Source organism: Aquarana catesbeiana, linkage group LG03 (assembly GCF_042186555.1).
Source record: "Aquarana catesbeiana isolate 2022-GZ linkage group LG03, ASM4218655v1, whole genome shotgun sequence".
In the NCBI taxonomy this organism is placed as follows: Eukaryota; Metazoa; Chordata; class Amphibia; order Anura; family Ranidae; genus Aquarana; species Aquarana catesbeiana.
Window position 1 is genome coordinate 235,108,680 of NC_133326.1, and position 26,182 is coordinate 235,134,861.

The 26,182-nt window shown below is 44.2% G+C and overlaps 1 protein-coding gene across 24 annotated transcripts in view; it reads right to left on the reverse strand.

Moving 5' to 3' along the window:
• FOXP2 (forkhead box P2) overlaps positions 1 to 26,182 on the reverse strand; it is a 437,363-nt gene that overhangs the window by 186,422 nt on the left and 224,759 nt on the right. For 23 of the 24 annotated variants that reach the window (XM_073619859.1, XM_073619860.1, XM_073619857.1 and 20 more), the window contains one exon: positions 25,519 to 25,608. In XM_073619859.1, coding sequence (XP_073475960.1) covers positions 25,519 to 25,608 — 90 coding nt within the window. Of the gene's footprint in view, positions 1 to 10,271; positions 10,399 to 25,518; positions 25,609 to 26,182 lie in introns of those variants that run through there. The other variant, XM_073619879.1, reaches the window with a different exon arrangement.

Sequence of the window (26,182 nt, forward strand, 5' to 3'; positions counted from 1 at the left end):
TGCAGCAATTTTGGTGCACCTGTATATGGACATGGGAGTTAAAAAACGCAACTGACCTGCAACTGACTGGTGTGAAGAGCTCCATAGCATTTAATGATCATGTATTTTTCTTCTGTTTTTGGTAAGGCAAAAACGGAAGAAAAACTGAACAGTGTGAAAGGGCCCCTTAGGGATCTGTGAATGAATAAACAAAATAAATAAGTCCCATCTGCCCCCACACTCGTAGACCATTGACACTTCCTAAATCTCTCTAAGGGCTCATTTATACAGTACTTGCAGTTAGGGGTAAGTAAAATCCTGCAGTTTAGCCTGCATTTTTACCATCCTTCAACAGCTCCCTCTTTAGCTGCAGAGGCAGCAGCTGGAAAAAACATGTGGCACGGCAGGAATTAAATCTACTGTTGTGCTTGGGGGGGGCACTACCACCCACCAAACAGGAACTATTCAAGTGAATAATGCTGTGCTTCAAGTGCACCGGAACTGCGGTAGCCAAGCATTTAGGGGGTTAAAACAGGTGGTAAGGATATAACACCTCCTTACCGTCTATCAAGAGCTCTAAAGAGTGATCTAAATGCAGATTACTCTTCAGAGAGCAAAGCAGGTGTAAAAAAGGCTCAAGAGAAAGTCTATACCTCAGTACTGACATTCAGCTAGAGGAAGAGTCTGCAGGAATCTGTGCATTGCACCCAAAATTTCCTGATCAAAAAAAAAAAAAAAATTAAAAACAATAAATGTACACCTTTTTCTGGGGGGCACAGTATTCAGTGCTTGAAAAAGTATTCATACCCCATTGAAATTTTCCACATTTTGTCATGTTAGAACCAAAAACATAAATGTATTTTATTGGGCTTTTATGTGATAGACCAACACAAAGTGGCACATAATTGTGAAGTGGAAGGAAATGATAAATGGTTTTCACATTTTTATACAAATAAATATGTTAAAAGTGTGGGGTGCATTTGTATTCAGCCCCCCTGAATCAATACTTTGTAGAACCAACTTTCGCTGCAATTACAGCTACAAGTCTTTTTAGGGATGTCTCCACCAGCTTTGCACATCTAGAGAGTTACATTTTCTGCACATTCTTCTTTGCAAAATAGCTCAAGCTCTGTCAGATTGGATGGAAAGCGTCCGAACAGCAATTTTCAAGTCTTGCCACAGATTTTCAATTGGATTTAGGTCTGGACTTTGACTTGGCCATTCTAATGCCCTGTACACACAATCGGTTTTGCTGTCGGAATAAACTCAGAAGGTCTTGCCTACACACGGACAAACCAAAGTCCGACCGTCAAGAACGCAACACTTACGACGAGACTAGAAAAAGGATGTTCAATAGCCAGTAGCCAATCGCTTCCGTCTCGTACTTGCTTCAGAGCATGCATCCTTTTTGGTCTGTCGGAACAGCATACAGACGAGCGGGTTTCCCAACAGGAATTGGTTCCGACGGAAATATTTAGAACATGTTCTATTTCTATTTCTATTAAAAAAAAAAGTCAGATGAGGCATACACACGCTCGGAATATACGATGAAAAAGCTTCCGTCTGACTTTTTCTGTCGGACATTCCGCTCCTGTGTACGCGGCATAACACGTGAATATGCTTTCATCTAAACCATTCCATTGTAGCTCTGGCTGTAGGTTTAGGGTAGTTGTCCTGCTTGAAAGTGAACCTCCACCCCAGTCTCAAGTCTTTTGCAGACTCTAATGCCGCGTACACACGAGCGGACTTTCTATCCTACTTGGTCCGGCACACTTTCCGACGGACTTTGTCCGCCAGGTGCGCCGGACTTTAAAACGAACGGACTTGCCCACACACGCCGGGATTTTCCGGCGGGCTAAGTCCGCCCGTCTTTCCGACGGACTTTCGCCGGAGTTCCGGCGGACTTTCAGAATGAACGGACTTGCCCACACACGGACAAGTCCGTTCATTTTGAACGTGACTCAGGTGCGACGGGACTAGAAAAGGATGTCAATCTTGCCGCTTTTATCGGCTAGATTGACACCTTGCGAGCCCCGTCGCGGGGCATACCAGGCCCTTAGGTCTGGTATGGATTATAAAGGGGAACCCCGCTACGCCGAAAAAACGGCGTGGGGTCCCCCTAAAATCCATACCAGACCCCGATCCGAGCACGCAGCCTGGCCGGTCAGGAAAGGGGGTGGGGACGAGCGAGCGCCCCCCCCCCTCCTGAACCGTACCAGGCCGCATGCCCTCAACATGGGGGGTGGGTGCTTTGGGGGAGGGGGGCGCCCTGCGCCCCCCCCCCCAAAGCACCTTGTCCCCATGTTGATGAGGACAAGGGCCTCTTCCCGACAACCCTGGCCGTTGGTTGTCGGGGTCTGCGGGCGGGGGCTTATCGGAATCTGGGAGCCCCCTTTAATAAGGGGGCCCCCAGATCCCGGCCCCCCACCCTATGTAAATGAGTATGGGGTACATGGTACCCCTACCCATTTACCTAGGAAAAAAGTGTAAGTAATAAAACACACTACACAGGTTTTTAAAATATTTTATTAAACAGCTCCGGGGGGGGGATCTTCCTCCGGCTTCGGGGGTCTTCTTCCGGCTTCGGGGGTCCCTCCGCTTCATCTTCTCCCGGCGTCCGGTTGGTTCTTCTCCGCTCTCCGGCCTCTTCTCCCGGTGTCGCAGGTCTTCGGCCGGCCCCTCCGTTCTCTTCATGTAGCTCTATTGCGAGCGGAGGTCCGGACTTCTGGGCTTCTTGGCTTCTTGGCTTCTTGGCTTGGCTTGGCTTCTCTTCTCTTCCCCCAGATGTTGACACGACGCTCTCTCCGGCTGGACTGGTTTCTGAGGGCTGCGTTGTGACTTATATAGGCGGAGACCCCGCCCCCATATGATGTCACAGTCCCTGGGCATGCTGGGACTGTGACGTTTTAGGGGGCGTGGTCGGGGGGCGTGGTCGACCACGCCCCCTAAAACGTCACAGTCCCAGCATGCCCAGGGACTGTGACATCATATGGGGGCGGGGTCTCCGCCTATATAAGTCACAACGCAGCCCTCAGAAACCAGTCCAGCCGGAGAGAGCGTCGTGTCAACATCTGGGGGAAGAGAAGAGAAGCCAAGCCAAGCCAAGAAGCCAAGAAGCCAAGAAGCCAAGAAGCCCAGAAGTCCGGACCTCCGCTCGCAATAGAGCTACATGAAGAGAGCGGAGGGGCCGGCCGAAGACCTGCGACACCGGGAGAAGAGGCCGGAGAGCGGAGAAGAACCAACCGGACGCCGGGAGAAGATGAAGCGGAGGGACCCCCGAAGCCGGAAGAAGACCCCCGAAGCCGGAGGAAGATCCCCCCCCCAGAGCTGTTTAATAAAATATTTTAAAAACCTGTGTAGTGTGTTTTATTACTTACACTTTTTTCCTAGGTAAATGGGTAGGGGTACCATGTACCCCATACTCATTTACATAGGGTGGGGGGCCGGGATCTGGGGGCCCCCTTATTAAAGGGGGCTCCCAGATTCCGATAAGCCCCCGCCCGCAGACCCCGACAACCAACGGCCAGGGTTGTCGGGAAGAGGCCCTTGTCCTCATCAACATGGGGACAAGGTGCTTTGGGGGGGGGGGCGCAGGGCGCCCCCCTCCCCCAAAGCACCCACCCCCCATGTTGAGGGCATGCGGCCTGGTACGGTTCAGGAGGGGGGGGGGGCGCTCGCTCGTCCCCACCCCCTTTCCTGACCGGCCAGGCTGCGTGCTCGGATCGGGGTCTGGTATGGATTTTAGGGGGACCCCACGCCGTTTTTTCGGTGTAGCGGGGTTCCCCTTTATAATCCATACCAGACCTAAGGGCCTGGTATGCCCCGCGCTCGCCGCAATAGGAAGATTTGTTTTTCCTATTGCAGCGAGCGCGAGATGCAATACCATCCCCTCGTGTCGTATTTGGTCTGTCGGACCAGCCTACACACGAGCGGGCTTTCCATCGGACCAGCACACACACGAGCGGACTTTCCGCCCGAAACTGAGTCCGACGGAAAGATTTCAAACATGTTTGAAATCTAGGTCCGGCGGGCTTTTGGGAAGAAGTCCGCCGGAAAAGTCCGCCGCCGCCCACACACGGGCGGATTGTCCGGCACACTCTGGTCCGCCGGACCAAGTATGCCGGAAAGTCCGACCGTGTGTACGCGGCATAACAGTTTTTCTTCTATGATTGCCCTGTATTTGGCTCCATCCATCTTCCCATCAACTCTGACCAGCTTCCCTGTCCCTGCTGAAGAAAGCATCCCGGCAACATGATGCTGCCACCACCATGTTTCACAGTGGGAATGGTGTGTTCAGGGCGATGTGCAGTGTTAGTTTTCTGCCACACATCCTGTTCTGCTTTTAGGCCAAAAAGTTCAATTTTGGTCTCATCTGACCAGAGCACCTTCTTCCACATGTTTGCTGTGTCCCCCAGATGGCTTCTCACAAATGGGACTTCTTATGGCTTTCTTTCAACAATGGCTTTCTTCTTGCCACTCTTCCATAAAAACCAGATTAGTGGAGTGCACGACTAATAGTTGTCCTGTGGACAGATTCTCCCACCTGAGCTGTGGATCTCTGCAGCTCCTCCAGAGTTACCATGGGCCTCTTGGCTGCTTCTCTGATTAATGCTCTCCTTGCCCAACCTGTCAGTGTAGGTGGATGGCCATGTCTTGGTAGGTTTGCACTTGTGCCATACTCTTTCCATTTTCAGATGATGGATTGAACAGTGCTCTGTGAGATGTTCAAAGATTTGGATATTGTTGTTTGAAACCTAACATGGCTTTAATCTTCTCCACAACTTTATCCCTGACCTATCTGGTGTGTTCCTTGGTTTTCACGATGCTGTTTGTTCACTAAGGTTCTCTAACAAACATTTGAGGGTTTCACAGAACAGCTGTATTTAAACTAAGATTAAATTACACACAGGTGGACTCTATTTGCTAAGTAGGTGGCTTCTGAAGGCAATTGGTTCCACTAGATTTTAGTTAGGGGTATCATAGTAAAGGGGCTGAATACAAATGCACGCCACACTTTTCAGATATTTAAAAAAAAATTTTAAACAGGGGAATTGGCGCTGTCCAGCTATATGTGCATAGGTAGTGATTCGTACAAGTGCTAAAAAGGTTTGTAGATACGTGTACCAAATATTAATATTGTGCGTGTAACAAATATATTTGCAAGGGCTGAGGTATCTCAAGTGTAAACAGTGCACCTAATAGGTATGATGTGATAAAGTGCAACGTGCTCCTAAAATATATGCAAAAATGCCATTATACCAAATAATTATATGTGTATAGAGGAATATGCCTATAGGTTGAAAAATGGCAGAAAAAACAGAATTCAATATATAAACAATTGTGGCAATCAAACCAATACTGTATTTGACAATCCAAGCAAACAATTATTTCATTAGAAAATTAAAATAGAAATCCCCAGCATATGTGCATAAAAAGTCCAAAGTTAAAAGGAAATTTTTGTGTATAGAAAACAAGAACTTATGAAAAGTGAGTGTCCAAAATCAAGAGTCCTAAAAGTGTGTCCTTCTGGTGAAGAAAAATGTAGTCTCAGTATTAACTGATAGTGTCCTGTCCTTCACTGCACCCCCCACTCGTGCTTGCACTCACCGGACTGCCTAACCCCTGCAGGGGTAAAAGGCATATGTAGACAATCCTGCGATGGCAAAACCGGGAAGTGATCCTCCATCCGGAGGTATTTTATCCAGCTCTGGCGTAGTAGTATCCCCAGTAAAAAGCATCCATAAAATAATTCATAGCGTAAATCCGAAAAAAACTGAAGTTTATTGTTAAAAGTCCATATCAAATATGGTGAAAAAAGTGTTTAAAACAATCTATAAAACAATGGAGCTAACAGTGCTCCGATAACCGGCTCGCAGCTGCTGGGCAGCGTGGTGTGGCGTGCGTTCCACCGCCCGACAGCTGGAAACCGGAACAGACACAAGCTCGAGCATTTGATTGGCTTAGGCGGCACCTCCATTTCCCTATTTAGACGTGTGGAGTACCAAGATGGCTGCGCCTCAGATGACGTCTTGATGACGAAACGCGTAAGGCGTGGCCTCGTGATACGCACACGTCAGCATCTCTCTGTTCGAGCTTGTGTCTGTTCCGGTTTCCAGCTGTCAAGCGGTGGAACGCACGCCACACCACGCTGCCCAGCAGCTGCAAGCCGGTTATCGGAGCACTGTTAGCTCCATTGTTTTATAGATTGTTTTAAACACTTTTTTCACCATATTTGATATGGACTTTTAACAATAAACTTCAGTTTTTTTCGGATTCACAAAGTATTTTCTTTCCTCACTTCATATGGATGCTTTTTACTGGGGATACTACTACGCCAGAGCTGGATAAAATACCCCCGGATGGAGGATCACTTCCCGGTTTCGCCATTGCAGGATTGTCTACATATGCCTTTTACCCCTGCAGGGGTTAGGCAGTCCGGTGAGTGCAAGCACGAGTGGGGGTGCAGTGAAGGACGGGACACTATCAGTTAATACTGAGACTACGTTTTTCTTCACCAGAAGGACACACTTTTAGGACTCTTGATTTTGGACACTCACTTTTCATAAGTTCTTGTTTTCTATACACAAAAAATTCCTTTTAACTTTGGACTTTTTATGCACATATGCTGGGGATTTCTATTTTTATTTCTGTTTTATTTTCTAATGAAATAATTGTTTGCTTGGATTGTCAAATATTGGTTTGATTGCCACAATTGTTTATATATTGGATTCTGTTTTTTCTGCCATTTTTCAACCTATAGGCATATTCCTCTATACACATATAATTATTTGGTATAATGGCATTTTTGCATATATTTTAGGAGCATGTTGCACTTTATCACATCATACCTATTAGGTGTACTGTTTACACTTGAGATACCTCAGCCCTTGCAAATATATTTGTTACACGCACAATATTAATATTTGGTACACGTATCTACAAACCTTTTTAGCACTTGTACAAATCACTACCTATGCACATATAGCTGGACAGCGCCAATTCCCCTGTTTAAAATTTTTTTTTTACTTTTTTGGATTTCACCTCGGTGATTTTCATTTATAGGGGGGCAGCAGTCTTTCCTTGTCTCTATATTCCTAAGCGCGGAATTATTATCATAAAATACTTTTCAGATATTTATTTGTAGAAAAAAATTCAAAACCATTTATCATTTTCCTTCCACTTCACAATTTTGTGCCACTTTGTGTTGGTCTATCACATAAAATCCCAATAAATCACATTTATGTTTTTGGTTGTAACGTGACAAAATTTAGAAAATTTCAAGGGGTCTGAATACTTTTTCAAGGCACTGTATGTGCATTTATTATTTTTTAATTATTATTATTTTTTTTTTTTTTTTTTTTTACAAAAGGTGGACTTAAAGACAGATTGTGTCCAATGTCACTTTGAACTAGTGGGTTTCTATACACAGATATATTTTTAAGCATTTGAGGCCCACCCAATTCTTTGCTCCAGCCCATCTATTTTGCTTTTACTTCAGCAGCCATAGCAAACCTAATATAACAATCATTTATATAAATCATTAATAAGTAATGTAATGTAATGTAATAAGTGTCAGTAATACTGACACATACTAACACACATAGGTTGGACTTGATGGACTTTTTTTCAACCTCACCTACTATGTAAATGCTGAAAAAAAGACACGGAATTGGGCAACTGGCTTGTAAGAAGATACATTTTAGTAAAGATTATACTTATAATGGTTCCAGGGAGATTTTGAGGCAATTTCAAAGCAACCTGTCAAAACCCCTTTATAGGAAAAGCAAATGTGTAGGTTATCACCTGGCTTCTTGGCGCCGTTCTACTTGTCTAATCTCATTCATCCTGTCACATTTACTGTGGAAAGCATTGCTTTAAAACATTTGATACCAGCACTTTATATAGTATAACCAGGAATTTTTCTCAGAAAATAGGCGCAGCCAGGAACTCAAACATGTCCCCCCCTCCCCACATGTGCACTTGAAAAGCAGCGTCAAACAGTAGGTGTGGATACATTTCACAAACCGTGGGAGAGTCTTAAAGGGGCATTAAATACCAGGAGTGCATTATGTCCAGAGTGCAGCTCTCAGGAGTGCACTACACACAGAGTGCAGTTGTGTGCTATGCACAGAGTGCAGAATTCTAAGGTACACTACATACAGAGTGCATAGTGCAGTGGTGTGCTAGGCACAGAGTGCAGAATTCTAAGGTACACTACATACAGAGTGCATAGTGCAGTGGTGTGCTAGGCACAGAGTGCAGAATTCTAAGGTACACTACATACAGAGTGCATAGTGCAGTGGTGTGCTTTGAACAGAGTGCAGAATTCTAAGGTACACTACATACAGAGTGCATAATTCAGGGGTGTGCTATGCACAGAGTGCAGAATTCTAAGGTACACTACATACAGAGTGCATAATACAGGGGTGTGCTATGCACAGAGTGCAGAATTCTAAGGTACACTACAAAGTGCAGCGTTCAGGGGTGCGCTACGCAGCCTTACTTACCTGAGCTCCCTCCAATTCAGCAATGTTGCACGAGAGACTTGGCTGTCCGGGACTCACTTTCCTCATTGACTGAGACAGCACCGAAGTGCCATTGTCTTCCACTGCTGTCAATCAAAGTCAGTGAGCCAATGAGGAGAGAGAGGGGGCAGGGCCAGGCCGTGGTTCCGTGTCTAAATGCATACACAGAGCTGTGGCTCGGCTGCCCCCATATCAAGCTGCTTGCTGTGGGGGCACTCGGCAGAGGAAGGGGCCAGGAGTGCCGAAGAAGGACCCAAGAACAGGAGGATCCAGGCTGCTCTGTGCAAAACAACTGCACAGAGCAGGTAAATATAGTATCACTTTAACTGAACAAGTTCAAAATAGAAGTGGATTGGTTGCCATGCACAGCTGCTTTGGATTCTGTCCGCTCTGGTTTTGATAAATTCCCCTCATTGTCATAATAAGCAATAAAATCAAGGAAGGACCTTCAAACTGCTCAAATTTCTTCATTCATTACCCAAATATCAGGTAATCTCCAGTCACTGAACAGAAGTAAAATACTGTGAAATTACATGATGTAAAATTTTAGAAGTGCATGGAGAATATGGCTGCTGATTGGGAGAAAAACAATCTTTGGGGGTCAGATCAATAACAAATTCATAGATGAATACAATAATATGTGTATTAGGTATCTTAAAGAGTAATGCCGCGTACACACGATCGGACATTCCGACAACAAAATCCATGGATTTTTTCCGACGGATGTTGGCTCAAACTTGTCTTGCATACACACGGTCACACAAATCTTGTCAGAAATTCCGAACATCAAGAATGCGGTGACGTACAACACATACGACAAGCCGAGAAAAATTAAGTTCAATAGCCAGTGCGGCTCTTCTGTTGATTCTGAACATGCATGGAACTTTGTGCGTCGGAACTGTGTACACAGGATCGGAATTTATGACAACCAGCTCTCAAATTTTGCGTGAAGGAAATTCCGATAGAAAATGTCAGATGGAGCCTACACATGGTCGGAATTTCCGACAACAAGCTCCCATTGAACATTTTCAGAAAGTCCGACCTTGTGTACAGGGCATAACTCCACTTATGTAGAAACAAATAAAAAATAATATATCATATACAATTGCTAGACCATCAATATTGTTATTTTTAAATTTAAAATTACCTTCCATTTTGAAACTGTAGTATTGTCATTTTCTGTAAAATTCAATGCAATATGGCAACCTGGAAGCATTCTGTACACAGTTGGTATATAGAACAACCCCAAAAAAGTAATTTCCTGCTTGGGTGAAGAACACTGTACTAAAGTACAAGTCAGGTTTTAGGCAGTCTCTGCAACAGGGAAATAAGTGAATTTTGCACTTTTATGCAAGGTCCGCTTTAACAAACAGCATAAGCCACAGAAAGACATTTTTACTCTGTAACTTCTCTAAGACAGTTGTACCAATATAAAAAAGTTAAGTGTACTCCAAGTGTAAATACTATCAGGCTGTTGTAGTAAAAAATCCAATCACTTCTACACCCTAAAGCGTATAGGCAGAATACACAAATTTCAAAATGTATGAATAACCATATTATATGGATATGATCTATCATCTATTTTTCTATTTATCTATTAATGTATTTATGTTGCAAGTGCTGTTTTTGTTAAAGCAAATGAAAAATAACTATGAATTTCCCCATTAGTGTTGTAACATGCATCCTATAAAACTAGTTTTGTTCATGTAACACTTGTTAATGTACATCTCTTAAGTAAAATTATCAGAAAAAAATTCATAGTCTTACTTAAAACACATTCTGCAAGGATTAGTTTGCATTGGTGATGTGCTAATGGGTACTCAAGTCACAAGTGGAATGTGATCACTGAACATTTCATAATCAACATTATTCTGCACAATGGCTTAGAGGACATGAAGTACTGGGCAAAGCGCTTCAATCTACATATATGAGAAAGAAAAAAAAGAAAGAAAATAAATGCAATTGTGTATTAGGATACTGTTCGTGAATATATGTGTAATTTAAATAACCCCATTTAGTCAAGTAACAAGCTGTATTAAATCAAGAACATGTACACTTATACACATGTGTACTTATATATATATATTTTTTCTTTTTTTTAATATAAAAAAAAATGTCTTCATTCTCCAAAGAATAAAATATACAATTAAAAGCAGGAAAAATGCTAGCAGGTTAACCGTGCTTAGGTGGAAGGCTAATACACTTCTCCTAAGTACCTTCCATCCATTACAGGAAAATGCTTTTTTTTTTTTTTTTAAAATGACACATTTATTTGTCACTAAAATTCTGGGAATACAAACGTATGTATTCAAACCACTACCATATTAAAACCTTATAGGTTCCAAAAAAAGAAAAGGAAAAAAAACACATAATACACAGGTTAACCAATAAAAGCTAAAAGGTATAGGGTGTGGAATGGTGACATCTCTAAACAAATAAAACCCTATGGTGGAGAATTACTAAAACTGCAGTGTGCAAAATCTAGTGCAATTCCGAATAGAAATCTTTCAAGTTTTGCAATGAGTTTTTCAACTTCTTTCAACTTTTTTCAACGTCTTTGCAATAGTGTTTTTTAGCATTTATTACTGTTTTTCTGCGTTAGAGTTTTTTAGCATTTTTTTTTTTTTGTTGAAGAAGAAAAAAATATATACCGTATTTATCGGCGTATAACACGCACCCCAAGTTGAGGAGGGGATTTTAAGGAAAAAAAACTTTTAGGAGGGAAGTTTAAGGAGAAAAACTTACATTTAAATGCCCATCAATGCAGCCTTATCAGTGTCCATCTGCAGCCTTGTCCATCATTGCAGAATGAACAGTGTCCATTTGCAGCCTTGCCCAGTGCAGCCTTTCCCAGTGTCGTGTGCTGTTTGCAACATTTGTTTCAATTTGCCACCGAGTCTGTGTACTCGGGTTGTCACGCTGCCCCGCTTCCCTGCTGTTTCAGAGAGGATGAGAGGAGCGAGCGCAGCCGAAAAAGACCGAGCCGAGTGTACTGTGTACTCGGCTCTGCTCGCAGTCCCGCCATTGGACCTGTGCTATGTCCATCATAGGAGCTGGGCAGGACTGCAAGTGGAGCCGAGCCGAGTACACAGTACACTCGGCTCGGTCTTTTTCGGCAGCACTCGCTCCTCTCATCCCCTCTGAAACAGCAGGGAGGTGGGGCGGCATGACTGCGAGTGGAGGCGAGCACTCGGCTCGGTCTTTTTCGGCGGCTCTCAGTCTTTTTTGGCTCAGACAGTGGGGATCAGCGTATAACACGCACCCACGATTTTCCCCTGATTTTAAGGGGAAAAAAGTGCTTGTTATACGCCGATAAATACGGTATATATATTTTTTTTATGGATCAAAAACGTTAAAAAACACTGGTGAGCGACATTTTCGAGCCTTTATCAGCGTTAGAGCATTTTTACAGCTGAAAAACGTCTCTCAGAATCCACTAGTTTTTTTTTTTTTTACTGCTCAAAAACGCCACTGCTCAAAACTGCTTATAACAGCATGTGTATGGACACATAGGATAACATGATAGAGAGTTTAATGACTGTGGAAAAAAATGTCTACAGCCAAAAACAGCTGCTGTAAAAACGTCAAAAAACCTCCAGTGTGCATGGGGCCTCATGATCAAAGCTTAATTGAACAAACTGAAGTTAAAGGCTACCATGCAGTAAATCTCCCCCTATGGAACTAAAGTAAGCATAGGGAGGAAAGGCTTTGGGGACTTAGGTGGTTGACAACAGTTTTCTAAATGCACTAAATAACATTTTACAAATACACCAAATGCATTAAGGCTGGGTTCACACTATCTTCACATGAGGCTCACAGCGGGGGGTCCGGTGCGCCCCCGTTCACCATTCCAGGTCTGATTTTAGCCCCAATTTTTGTGAATATGTGAACTGGCTCCATAGAAAGCCGAACAAAATCTCCTGTTATTGCTAAGTGGATGTGGGGAACCCAAATCCAATTCGCAATAGTGTGAACCCAGCCTTCATAAAATAATGTCCTCGGGAAACTTACTTCATGCACAGAACACCATATTTTTTGTATAAGACAACATATTGAGTCAGTGAATTTTACTTAAATATCAGCTAGGCAACACAATTTTGCAGGCCTCCTTACATAAAACAAGATAAGTATATTGCAGTGACCACATTTTCTAAATCAAAGTAGAAACACAAATTTTTCACTAGAGTGAAATCTGAAAATTGCATCTTCAGTGAGTTAACAAAATGGATTAATTTTTCCTTATAGCACACTAATATTTGACTGATGCAGTACCTTTAAGGCCTCATGCACACTGGACGTTAAAATAACGTTATGAAAATGCCAGTAGCTTTGCAGTGAGTTTTTTTAACTTTTTTCAACTAAAATGTAACCATGCCTCTGCTAAACAGTGTGTTGCTTCTACAGTATATGACACAGTCACTGGATGGATTTCCAACAGACGACCATAAAAAGTCTGTCCTCACATCACAAAATACACTAAACAAAGGCCCTTCAAAAAACTTAAAAGAAAACAAAAAGATTAAAGCTGAAGTGTGGGTGAAAACGTTATTGGGGCAATAGCTAGGTACTAATAAGGTACCTCCAATGATATTTGACCCGCTGGTGGCTGTTTTTTTCTTGAAAAGTGTTACAATCTTGGACAATGCTTTCACCGCTGATATTTTGGCAGTGAAAAGGACAGTTGGGGCTAAAGCACAGCTATTAGGGGTGCAACGGATCAAAAAACTCACGGTTCAGATCGATCCTCGGATCAGGAGTCACGGTTCGAATAATTTTCGGATCAACAAAACAAAAAATCTCCCCCACTGTAATAATATATTAGCAGGGTATTGGCAGAGTATTGGCAGGGTATTGGCAGAGTATTGGCAGAGTATTGGCAGAGTATTGGCAGAGTATTGCAGAGCATTGTCAGGGTATTGCAGAGTATTGTCAGGGTATTGCAGAGTATTGTCAGGGTATTGCAGAGTATTGTCAGGGTATGGCAGAGTATTGTCAGGGTATGGCAGAGTATTGGCAGGGTATGGCAGAGTATTGGCAGGGTATGGCAGAGTATTGGCAGGGTATGGCAGAGTATTGGCAGGGTATGGCAGAGTATTGGCAGGGTATTGCAGAGTATTGTCAGGGTATTGCAGAGTATTTTCAGGGCATTGCAGAGTATTAGCAGGGTATAGCAGAGTATTGGCACTGCTGCCATCTGATATCTCCCCTCCACTGTACAGATCAGTATACAGAGGGGAGGGAGGAACCGGCATCATCACATGACGCCGGTTTGTTTACAAGTGATCGCTCCGTCATTTGACGGAGCGATCACGTGGTAAACGGACGCTGGGTGTACCAAGATGGCCGCCGCTCCGGAGCTAGGCCAAAGCCACGGCCTTTCCTAAGGCCGAGGCGGCGGCGCGCTCCGCGGAGCGCATGTGTGCTGATCCGAACAGGCTGAACCGTTCGGATCACGGATCAGTGACGATCCGTTGCACCCCTAACAGCTATCACTGCAGGTCGCTCACTGTGCAGACCTTAGTTCACAAGACATTCTGTGATTGGACAAGGGATGTTTGAATGTTACAATCCCCCCCTGTCCAACCACAGAACACCATGAATTATTTGAAAAGAAACCAAGACATTTTCTGAATGGGGGAGTTGCAAATTGCTAGTGCTCTAGCCCTAACTGTCAGTTTAACTGCTGGAACTGCAGCAGAGACATCAGCGTCAGAGGCTACATATAAGTTACAGCCACCAGTGGGCCACAAAACATTGAAATGACTTACTGGTACCTAACTAATGCCACAATAAATGTTTCTGCCTACACTTCAACCTCAAATGGTTATTATCCTATACACTTCAATAAAATCACATTAGTAAGATCTGTTTTCCAAACTAGCTCCATAAAGTCAAAGGACTTCACAGTCATTAAGATGTATTGGTAGCTCCACCAAGCCAAACAATTTGCTCAATGAACTGTAAAAAGGATTATTAAGAAATCCTTACCAGTTCATCTCCTGCTTGCAAAAGAAAATAAAAACAACCATCCTAAGCGTTCCTGCGTAAAGTATAAACTCTCTTTATTGTTATTAAGGGAAATATCCCATAATGGGGGGGGGGATTTACTAAAACTGGAGCGTGCAAAATCTGGTGCAGCTCTGCATAGAAACCAATCAGCTTTCAGGTTTTATTGTCACAGCTTAACTGAACTTGCTGAAGTTAGAAGCGGATTGGCTACAATGCACAGCTGCACCAGATTTTGTACTCTCCAGTTTTAGTAAATCTCCCCCAATGTGTCTATAAGCAAACTGCTACTGGGAATCGGTCATCAGAGCCAAAATTGATAAAATAGATAACGATACTATCAATGCAACAGACATGAAAATAGATATAAATATAAGTATAAATAAAAACAAAATAAAATATAGATCTAGATGTAATCCTGGAGGTAATACAATACAGGCATACCCCACTTTTAAGTACACTATGGGTCTTATTTACTAAAGCTGGAAAGTGCAAAATCAGGCTCCCTTCTGCATAGAAACCAATGAGCTTCCAGGTTTTATTACCAAAGCTTAATTGAACAAGCTGAGGTTAGAAGCTCATTGGTTTCTATGCATAAGTGAGCCTGATTTTGATGGTGTTCATTGCGTACTTAAAAGTGGGGTATGCCTGTATACCAAACAAATGATAGCTATCACTAAGTACACATCCACATGCTACCAACTCTATTACAGATTGGGGGGGGGGGGGTCATTTTGATCGGATCATTTTTAGTTAATCTAAAACACATATAAAGCAGAGAAAGGAGCAACAGAGCCTTATATTGCAGTAAATCATTTATCAGTAGAGCACATATAAAGTAAACAAACATTAAGAAAAAAACTCACAGGTGTAAATGGGAGAAAGCACGTGCACGAGGGAGTCCCGTTCTCACGCACAATGAGAAAATATCCAGCTTTAGTCTAATGGCAAGCATTCATTCTGGGGCACATGCCATTGTACCAGTACCAGTTGCAGACTGTGTAGTGGGTAGTATATCTAATTAATGAACCCAAGTGGACATATGTTATGGTAATGTAGCACACCCTTAAAGTGATAGTAAACTCTGTACTACCACTTGTACCTACAGGTAAGCCTACAATAAGGCTTACCTGTAGGTACTGTCAATATCTCCTAAACTTGTACAGTTTAGGAGATATTCAGAGTGCATGCAGCTGATGACATCATCGGTGCATGTGCTCTGAAGGTCCGGCTTACAGTGCCGGATCTTTAGAGCCCGTGCCGGAAACGGCGGCTCCTGCGCGCATGCCCGGGAGTGACGACATCGCGCTCCCCAGCCACTTATGTAGCCTGAGGCCGCAAACCTGGAAGGAAGACCAAGGGGGACCAGCCGTCTTAGCATTAACATTGCTGCACGGGAGGGCTTTGTTCGAAGTTAAGCTTAGTTTGCAGGTAAGTTTCGCATAATGTGCCAAGTATGCGATGCATACGCACATTATGCCTTTACTTTGCAGGTCAGAGGGAAAAAAAAAAATAAAATAACCCTGCGGTTTATTTCCTCTTTAAGGCCATGAGCCACTAGTGTACATTGTGCTCCTCTGTAATTAGTAGAAGACCTGTGCTTTTCTGGGGTGCTTGGGGGAGCAAGGAAACTGTGCTCTGAAATATGGGACATATATGTGAGATGGTAAAGCCTTAACCAGTTTAATTCCAGGGATATGCAATACATTGTCATTTATCATTACTCATAATAATCGTGAGGGTTTTTTTTGTTTTTTTTAACAATTTTAACAGTATTGTATTATACTTATACAGTTACCTTAAACCAAATGTGAAAAGAACTCCTATAACTTTGTAGGCAACACTACAAACATGCTCCAGATTTCCTGATATTATAATAAGGCTTTAGCAGCTTGCTATGAACCACAAAAATACAGAAGTTGAGTAGCGGTTCCTGAGCTAATGCCACCAATATATATTTGTTCCTTATAGGTAAATCTTCAAACTGCAATATTAAAAGATAATCTGCTGCATGCATTAAACTAGTGAGCACTAACTACCAAAAATAATAATAATATATGTAGTTCCATCTGTAAACACACAAACCGAGCTATATATATATATATATATATAAAATCTAACAGGACATAGAAGCAGTGTTACATGAAAATCTTGCAATCAATCACAAGCCAGTTATCAAACTACAGTTGAGTGTTAAAAAAATGATATTTGGATGCTCAAGGTTACAGCACAGCATTGCTCTTTGCACTGTATTATTAAATAAGCCATATGTTATGATATAAACCTTTGTAGAACCAACAAATAAAGGATAAAGACACCAAACACATTCTAATAAATCTGACAATAAATCAATTGATTTATAAAGAGTGACATGTCTTCATACTTTTAAGTCAATAAAAGAAGAATTAATTTACAGAGATATGTTCTAAATCGAGTGTCCTTTGTACTAAAACCTTCCAATCAACCTGATCTTTACTGTCACTTTTCCACTTGGCAGGATAATTGAACGCTGCCAATACATGCAACATGAAAACAGTACACTAAAAGCGGTTTTAAACTCAAAACCAAAAAATGGAACATATCGCAGCTTACCAATCATTAGATGTGGTGACTGCATACATTTTCTTTTTTTTCCAGGCTTTTTCTCCCTCTGTGGCCACCAGGTAATCTGGCCAGTAACACATATCCTGTATTAGAGTTTCCCCACTCTGGATGAAGGAGCACAGAGGGCACCTTTGGGCAGCAGAATTGTTAATCTGGGGGGAGGGGAGTGTTATATGTACTAGCAGATTTAAATACACTAACACACTGAAGCCAAAATTCAGCTAATACTTTATAAGCAGTTAGAGCAATAGTTTTTGTTCTTTTGGGGATAACGGCTGTACTAAAATAAATAAAAGCTGATCATTATAAGCACCTCTGCCATTGTTAAATTGTTTGTCACATCCCTGTAACTGATATATCTGGAGGAGTGCTTGCTCTTTTGAAAAACAATACTGGCCAGATCACCAAGTGAACATAAAAGAAAGAAAGCCTAAAAAAGGAAAACTAATGCAGCCATCACATTTAAGGATTGGTAAGCTGCAATATAATAAGTGTTTGCTTTTTGGTTTAATACTGCTTGAAGTATTTATAAATGTCCGAATAATTCTGCTATCTACTCTCAAATGGAGGACCTAACATTTTCGTTCATACCTCTGACAAAACTCAATGTAGAATTAAAGCAATCTGAAGAAGACTTAATAGAAGGTGTGTGCTTAACTAGCTCACATTGTGGAAACGAATATATTGCTTAAAAAGCACATTTTTATATATAAATTTAGTATCAGAACTTTTTTAAGTCTGTAAAACATAAAAAATAAACCAGCCAAAAGCATGCTGCCATACATAACATCTATCATTTTGCTTTTTTCTTACAATATCACTTTATTCATATAAAAATCCTTCCAGAGATAATAAATTAAACATTCAAAGTTCAATTTGTGCCAGTGCCTGAGTATTCTCCACTTCATAGAGGGGGAAAACAGGTACACTTCTCTGACAGCAGTTTTATGCTGTCCTTCGGGAGACAGTTCTTCACTTACTCTCTGTATTATTTAAAACCAAAGTTATGAATTAAGATGTTGCCAAAAGCAAGTTGAGTATACTGGAGTGACTACTCAGCTGCGGGTAAAAATTGAAATTTTTATGTCTAAAGCACTTTTTTTTTGTAATAAAATGTTAGATACGATGGGAAGCTACCTTTTCAGAGCCCAAATAATATATCGAACACAAAACACAGACAGCTGGTTTGAGAACTCTGTTCTTCTTTGTACAACTCCTGAATCTCCTGGACCATCTATCAAATACTCAGTACTCACTATAAATAAATCTGGACCAGGACACCATAAAAGGTTAACATGTCGCTAAACTAATGTAGCACACATTTTCTAGTAGACTTTAGGGCTCATACACATGGACACAGAGCCCTGTACAGTTTGAAGAGTTGTTTGGTTATCTATTTGTACTAGCTTGTAGCTGCATGCAGGCAGCCCATATAAGTGGACTCGCTCACAAAGCAGAGTCTGACAGATATACAGGGATAGGTGCACAGCACTGGATGCATAGGCTCTGTGCTGGGAGCTATGCAACTGTCCTTGGCAAACTTGGCTGTGCGAGTGAGTCTGTACAGTTGCCTCATATACATTCACATACATAGGCTGCCTGCACACAGCTCAGCGCTAGAACAAAATGATAAATACATGGCTATTCACCCTGTAGGGATATGTGTGCCTATGTGAATAAGCCCTTAGGTAAAAATCATTTTATTCATAGCAATTCATTTTATATCATTTATTATTTGGGCCTTCTGTAATCGGATGAGGATTCCTTTAATGGGATAAATGCCATTAAGTCAGCCATAGTTGGCTCAAATCCTGGCTGGTTCAGCAGGGGCCGGCTGAGATTTGATCTATGAGCAGGCTGGTTGTAGTGTAGTCAATCCTTTGTTCAGCTTTAGTACAACCAGCTTATTGCATTTCTTCATACGATCACTGCTGGCGGCTATGGCCGCCAGCAGTGATCACTGTGTTTTTCCAGCAGGGAAGGCTCCCCGCTGGCAGAAGCCAATAGTGCTGCGGGAGGGGTTCCGCCAATCAACACTGACATCCAATTTTCTTTGAAAGGAAGGAAAGAAAGTAGCATAATCTACGGGCTGCTTTAAAAGCTAGTACCTGGAATTGTAGAGATGTTTTCTCATTTGTTCATTGACAGACACAGACTTCTTTATTCAGAACGGTATGGCAAGGTTATATAATCTCCGCAGGAGTAGGACTAGGCAGAATAAAAAAAACAACCCCTGGCTACGCCCATGGGCTGTCCTCTGTCAGTATATAACCCCCTCCCTGCTCTAGGTATTCAGTTTTTTTCTGCCTAGTCAGGAGTAAGGACCTAGTTCCCTGCTGGGATCGCTAGTCCTGGGAATATTTTTGTTGTTTATTTTCTATTTTTCCTGGATTTTTTCCAGTGAGATCTACAATCAACTGCTGGGCTTGGCTGGGCGACGGGCTGGAGGCTTGATCCAGTGGTCACCCCAGTCTGGCCAGCGAGCATGCGCAGACCACAGCTATGCGCTAGGTCGGCCGTGACATAGCCCCACTGGACAAGGGCTGGCCCTGCGAGTTAAACGTCTCGCGAGGTTGCATATGACCGGGTCTCAGCCTGTGTCGCAGCGTTCCTCATAGCTGACAGCCCTGCCACTTCGGTGGCAAGGGGATCTGTCTGGAAGCGTTACCCGCACTTTTCGCTGAAGAGGTAAGTAAGGGGTCCCCCCTCTTCTCCTTCCCCGGAGTGGTGTGGGGCGTGGGTACTCCCTGGGGTGGTCGGTCACTCTGGGGTTCTCCTCCACCCCCTTCCTCCCCCCCATCCCGGGTGAGGCCCAGGGTCCCGGCCTAGGGGCTTTGGGACATGGTTCCCCTTTTACACCTTTGGGTTGTTACTGGGGGGGCATCTAGGGTTGGGCCTGGGAGGCGAGTGTCTGCTGTAATTTAGGCCGCGACTTTGCGGCCTACCACCTGGGGGGGCCGCTCTCGCGGCCAGCGGCCGAAAATTTAGGGCGTGGCTTTGCAGCCTACTGCAATCGCGGCCGGCGGCCGAAAATTTAGGCCCGGCTTTGCGGCCTACCGTAATCGCGGCCGGCGGTCGAAAATTTAGGCCCAGCTTTGCAGCCTACTGCACTTGCGGCTGGCGGCCGAAAATTTAGGCCGCGGCTCCAGTCCCACCGTGGGCCACGCGCTCGCGGCCAAAATTTAGCCCACGCCTTTTGCGGCCTACTGGGCCGCATTTTTGTGCCTATTGGGCCACGGCTTCTGTGGCCTCCTGGATCAGCGCCCCGGTCTGTGCCCCTGTGCGGGGCCCCGGAATGTGCCCCCTGTGAGGGGCCCCGGTATTTGCCCCCTGTGAGGGGCCTCGGTATTTGCCCCCTGTGAGGGGCCCCGGTTTTTTCCCCCTGCGAGGGGCTCCGGTTTTCGCCCCCTGTGAGGGGCCCCCGGTCTGCGCCCCCTGTGAGGGGCCTCGGTCGACATCCCATATGTGGACTCCGGGCAGGGGGGTTCCAGTTGGTGGCCCCCCCTGTGTTTTTTGGGGTAGAGCTTAGGCATATAGCGTAGTATATGGCATCCCTGCCCTCTCCTCCACCCTCTGTCTCCTATAGGGCTCGGAGGACGTGGCCCACCTTGCGGGGTGGTGGCCACGCTCCCTATCTTGTCAGGAAGTGAGGATGACTGCAGTAGGGCACAAAAAAGCGCTGGTTATCACGCTTATTACATCTGTGCAGGAACCTTTCAAGATGGGGGATGCAGCAGTGGCTGCGGCAGAGAGCCGATACCTCATAAGGCGTCTTGCATTGCGAAAGCGTTCCCTTTTCCCTCTTATCTTGACAATATTGTCCTTGAAGATTGAAAAAAAAAAAAAAAACGCTTGCTGTGAGGTACCCATTTGGAAATTCCCCTGCCTTTGCTGCATTGCAGGACCTATGGTCTAGGCACTGCAGTATGTCAGCTACGAGTCTTGGCCGTAGTTCCCCTGGTTGCTGAGCTTCTAAGGTCTCCTCAGTGGTGCTTAGACAGGTATTTTGGGGGCTGCCCTGGATGTCAATACTTCCAATGGGCGTCTACTGCCAGACTGCTTGCTGTTCTCCGCAGGGGGAATGTGCAAGCCCCGTTGCTGCAGAGTGTGGTTGTCACGGTTCCTGTGTCGGGAACACTTTAAGGCCCTGACCTGCCTTGTGTGGGTACAGAAGGTCAGGATGGAGTCCATTAGCACGGCGGTAGCACACCGTCATCATGGGGACCTTCTGGTTTCTATCGACATCACGAATGCTTGTTTACGCATTCCGCTATGTGCCCGACTCCAGCACTTCCTCCGTTTTGCTGTGGTGCAGCGCATGATCAGCGCATAGTCTTGCCACCACTCCTCGGGTATTCGCGAGGTGTTGGCCCCAGATCGGGCGTGGTTGCATCTGTGGGGGTTTGCGGTCCTGGCTGCCTGGACGATCTTCTGCCACGTCTCGGCTACCCCGAGCGGCAATGTAGTTTCTATACAGACCTTGACTGATTTCAGTAGGCATCTATACTATCTGAAGTCTGCTTGGGCCCTTCCAGAACGCTGGATTATCTAAGTCCAAGCTTCAGCTCTGGCCAGCATGTTTTCTTCTCTTGGACAAAGTCCAGAAGTTGCATGCTGCATTTTTTATTTTTCTGTCCGGCAGGTAGGCCCTCTGTGGACCTGCATGTGGGTGTTGGGTCTGAGAGTTTCTACCTTTTTGAAACAAATCCATTTGCACAGTTCCATGCAAGCTCCCTTCGGGGAGATCCTGGCATGAGACAAATGCCAGAGGTCTCCGGACAATTGGATTGGGTTGCGTTAGGAAACCAGGTCTGGTGGCTCGCTCTCCGGTTCTTCGGCAGGATTAAATCCTCTCTCCCCTTGTATTAAACAGGGTGACCACCAATGGCAGGCGGTCCGGGTAGGATGTCCTGGGACTGAGCTCTGCTCAGGGTCATTGTACGCTGGTGGAATCCGGACTACCAGGTAATATCCTTGATCAGGCCAAGTCTGGATCATGGACGGATTGACTTCAGGGGCTCCCGTTACAGTTCTAGTCAGACTAGGCAACCACAATGGCTTATGCCCTTCACCAGAACGGGTCAAATAGGCTGTGGCGGCCCTGGCTGTTGCCAGTATTCCCCGGTGGGAAAGACGTTTCGTCCGGCCCTTTTCTGGCGTATGCATTCCAGGAGTGGAATGCTGACAGGCGGATACCTCAGTTGGCGAGGGTTGGACCACGGATGGGCCCTTCAGTGGGCCGTGTTTCTTTGGGTTTGTTCCCGCTGGGACACTCATGAGGTGGTTCTCTTGGCATTCTGGTTTAACTGGACGGTACCAAGGTTTCTGGTAAGGTCACGGGTTGCTCTGGCAGCTCTGGTGGACCATGGGGCCAGTGACGTTTCCCTATGCCTTTCCTCCTCTCCAGCTTCTGTTGTGGCTTTTACGTAGGATTACGGCTGCGGGGGTTCATTCTATTATCCCCGGATGGGTCCAGTTGGTCTGGGTACACCGACCGGGTGTGCCTGGTCGCCGGCGTTCCTTGTTGACTGCCTCTTGGGAAAGGATCTAGGGTCCCAGGGCCGTTCTTCCATCCTGCCTTAGAGTCACTGGTCTTAACGGCTTGGCTGTGTTGAGCCAGGTGCGGCAGTTCCGACACTGTTGATGGCTAGGGAGTTCATCTTTTAGAGGGTTTTAACTTCCGGGTGTGGAGAGCGCATATATCCAGGTGTGAAGCAGCAGGCATTCATCCTTGTTCTTTCTAGGTGGCTCCAATTCCAACCCCCATTTATGGAGGGTTCAGCCTGGGTGGTCGTCTTCAGCATCCCCTGGTCTTGCGCTCCCTGCTGCATACCATTATTCAAGGGGTTAGACATCTGTTTCCACCGGTGCATTTTTTTCTACTGCTGTGGGATCTGAACTTGGTGTTTTCGGTTCTCCAGGAGCCACTCTCTCTCTCCCTGTCTCAAAATATAAGGAGATTCCACTGCTTACTCTGTCTCGGAAGGTGGCCTCTTGGTGGCTTTCACCTCTGCTCAGAAGGTGTCAAAAAGGGTAGCGGTGCTTGGACCTTTTCTATAGTTCTGTCCCTGGGTTTCCATTTAAACAAGGACATTGTGTTTCCTTTCTTGTGTTCCTAGCAACACATTCCAAGGAATTTGCCTTATCTGCCCGGGATGTAGTTTGGGGGATTCGGTTGTATTTGCCAGCCACTGAGTCTTTTGGAGGTCAGGCTCTCTGTACTCACGGACAGGCCAAGAAAGGGGCTGTCTGCTTCTGTTGCCACCTTCTTCTGGATGGATCAGACAGATGATGACTCTGGGCTATTCTGTCAGGAATCGGGTTCCTGCTTTCCTTGTTACAGCGCATTCTTCTCGGGGCGCCAAGTGCATCTTGGGCCTTCTGTTTTCAGGCGTTCGTGGCGCATTTTTCACAAGTTCTACGAAGTGGATGGGTTGGCATCTGCGGGTGCCTTTTTTGGGCCACAAGCTTTTTGCAGGCTGCTGTTAAGAGGGTCTAATCCCTCTTGAAGGGGTATCGTTCAGGTTGGGTTCCAGTTTGTCCTGTATGAAGCTCCTGTTACCTGGTTGGCTTTTGTGTTAGCCTTGGGATTTTTTGCTGTCCCACCCCTCATGTTTAGCACTGCTTTGGGACATCCCTACCATTCTGAATAAAGAAGGCTGTGTCTGTCAATGAACGAATGAGAAAATAGGATTTTTTACTAACCGTAAAATCTGTTTCTCTGAGTTCATTGACAGACACAGCACCCACCCCTCTATGGAGTTTTTTGATACTTCTATTACTGCTTGCTACTAAACTGAATACCTAGAGCAGGGAGGGGGTTATATTATTATTATTATTATACAGGATTTATATAGCGCCAACAGTTTACGTAGCGCTTTACAACTTGAGGGTAGACAGTACAAAAACAATACACTTTAATACAGTAGGAATCAGAGGGCCCTGCTCCTTAGAGCTTACAATCTAAGAGGGAAGGTCAAGAGATACAAGAGGTAATAACTGTGGGTGATGTGCTGATTGAGAAGATAAATGTACAGTTGTTAGGTGGGGGCCAGATAGGCTTCTCTGAAGAGATGAGTTTTCAGGGATCATCTGAAAGTGGATAAAGTAGGAGAAAATCAGACGGATTGGGGTAGAGCATTCCAGAGGATGGGGGAGGCTCTGGAGAAGTCCTGAAGGCGAGCATGGGATGAGGTGACAAGGGAGTTTGAGAGCAGGAGGTCTTGGGAGGAGCGAAGAGAACGATTAGGTTGGTATTTTGTGACTAGGTTAGAGATGTAGCTGGGGGCCAGGTTGTGGATGGCTTTGTAAGTTATAGTTAGTATCTTGAATTTAATTCGGTGACTGAGTGGCAGCCAATGGAGGGATTGGCAGAGGGGTGTAGCAGACACTGAGCGGTTTGTGAGGTGGATGAGCCTGGCAGCAGCGTTCATGATGGACTGAAGTGGGGATAGCCTATTTAGAGGTAAACCAATGAGGAGGGAGTTGCAGTAGTCGAGGCGGGAGATGACCAGGGAGTGGATTAGAAGCTTTGTGGTGACATTGGTTAGGAAGGGGCGTATCTTGGAGATGTTGCGAAGATTGAGGCTGCAAGTTTTGGATAGTGATAGAATGTGGGGTCGAAAGGTTAGTTCAGAGTTCAGGATTACACCTAGGACCTTGGCGTGGGGAGATGAGTTGATAGTTGAGCCGTTGATATTGACAGGGAAATCAGGGGAAGTGGCACCTGAGGGAGGAAATATCATGAGCTCGGTTTTGGATAGGTTGAGTTTGAGGAAGTGATGTGACATCCAGGCTGATATGTCTGCTAGTAAGTTGGTAATGCGTGAGGAGACAGATGGAGAGATAGATTTGGGTGTCATCAGCGTAGAGATGATATATACTGATGATGATATATGTTATATACTGACAGAGGACAGCCCATGGGCATAGCCAGGGGTTGTATTTTTTTGTTCTGCCTAGTCCTACTCCTGCGGAGATGATATAACCCTACCGTTCTGAATAAAGAAGGTTATGTCTGTCAATGAACTCAGAGAAACAGATTTTACGGTAAGTAAAAAATCCTATTTTTCCATTTTACAATAAAAACTGTCAAATGCTTATTGTTCCTCCATTTAGTAAAATATAGTTCTGTGCTCCTATTCCCCAGTTTTTCTGGGGCCAGAATCTATTATATAAGGATTGTCTTACTGTTGATTATTGACTATGCAAAATAATGATGTTCAGAGTGTTATTGGGGCTAATCAACTAATGTACATATATTAGAATACATGTGAATGAGTCAGGCACATGTGCATTTATACAGGAGAGGACATGTAATTTGAAGATGATGTATTTTCCTAAATTCCCAAATATAAAACTTTCATATGCATAGGTCAAAATTATTTAATAAAATAAAGCATACCTGCAGTGGTCTTTGTTTTTCGCTGTTCTTTGGAGACTTTAGTCCACTTGTTTGTTGCTGTAAAAGAAGTTGCCTTGCTGCTTGAAGAGCCTAGACATACAAAAAAAAAAAAAAAAAACATATAGGAATTGCTTTACAAATTTTAAGTGCATTCTACAAAAATAACAGTCAAGTAGAAACAATATTACAGTTAACAATAACACATTTATGTTACAAAAAGTAATGTAATAATCCTTTCTACCCTCGCTCTCGCTGTTGACACTATACATTTGCACTTGATAAATGCAGGTCACACATTAAGATCAATTTCTAAACACATGGGCCAACAAAGGACAATTCTCTCAGGTGTACACTACAACATACTAAATTCTAACTGGTTGCAAAATCATGCATTCAGGAAGACCTTTCTTCTCACTTTGGAGCTCACTCAAAGAAAATCTGTATGAAGAGAAATATGTAGACCATTGTTGATGCTTCATTTAAAAAAAAATCCTAGTTGCCTGACAATCATGCAGGCCCAGAGATTTTAATACTCTATGATATAAAACAAGTATGCAAATCAGAAGTCCTAAATTTAGTTTGAACTTGCGCATGCTTGTTCTTCGTAATTAAATTAATTGGGTGGCAATAAAAAGCTTATAGGAAAAATAGCAATAGCGACTGC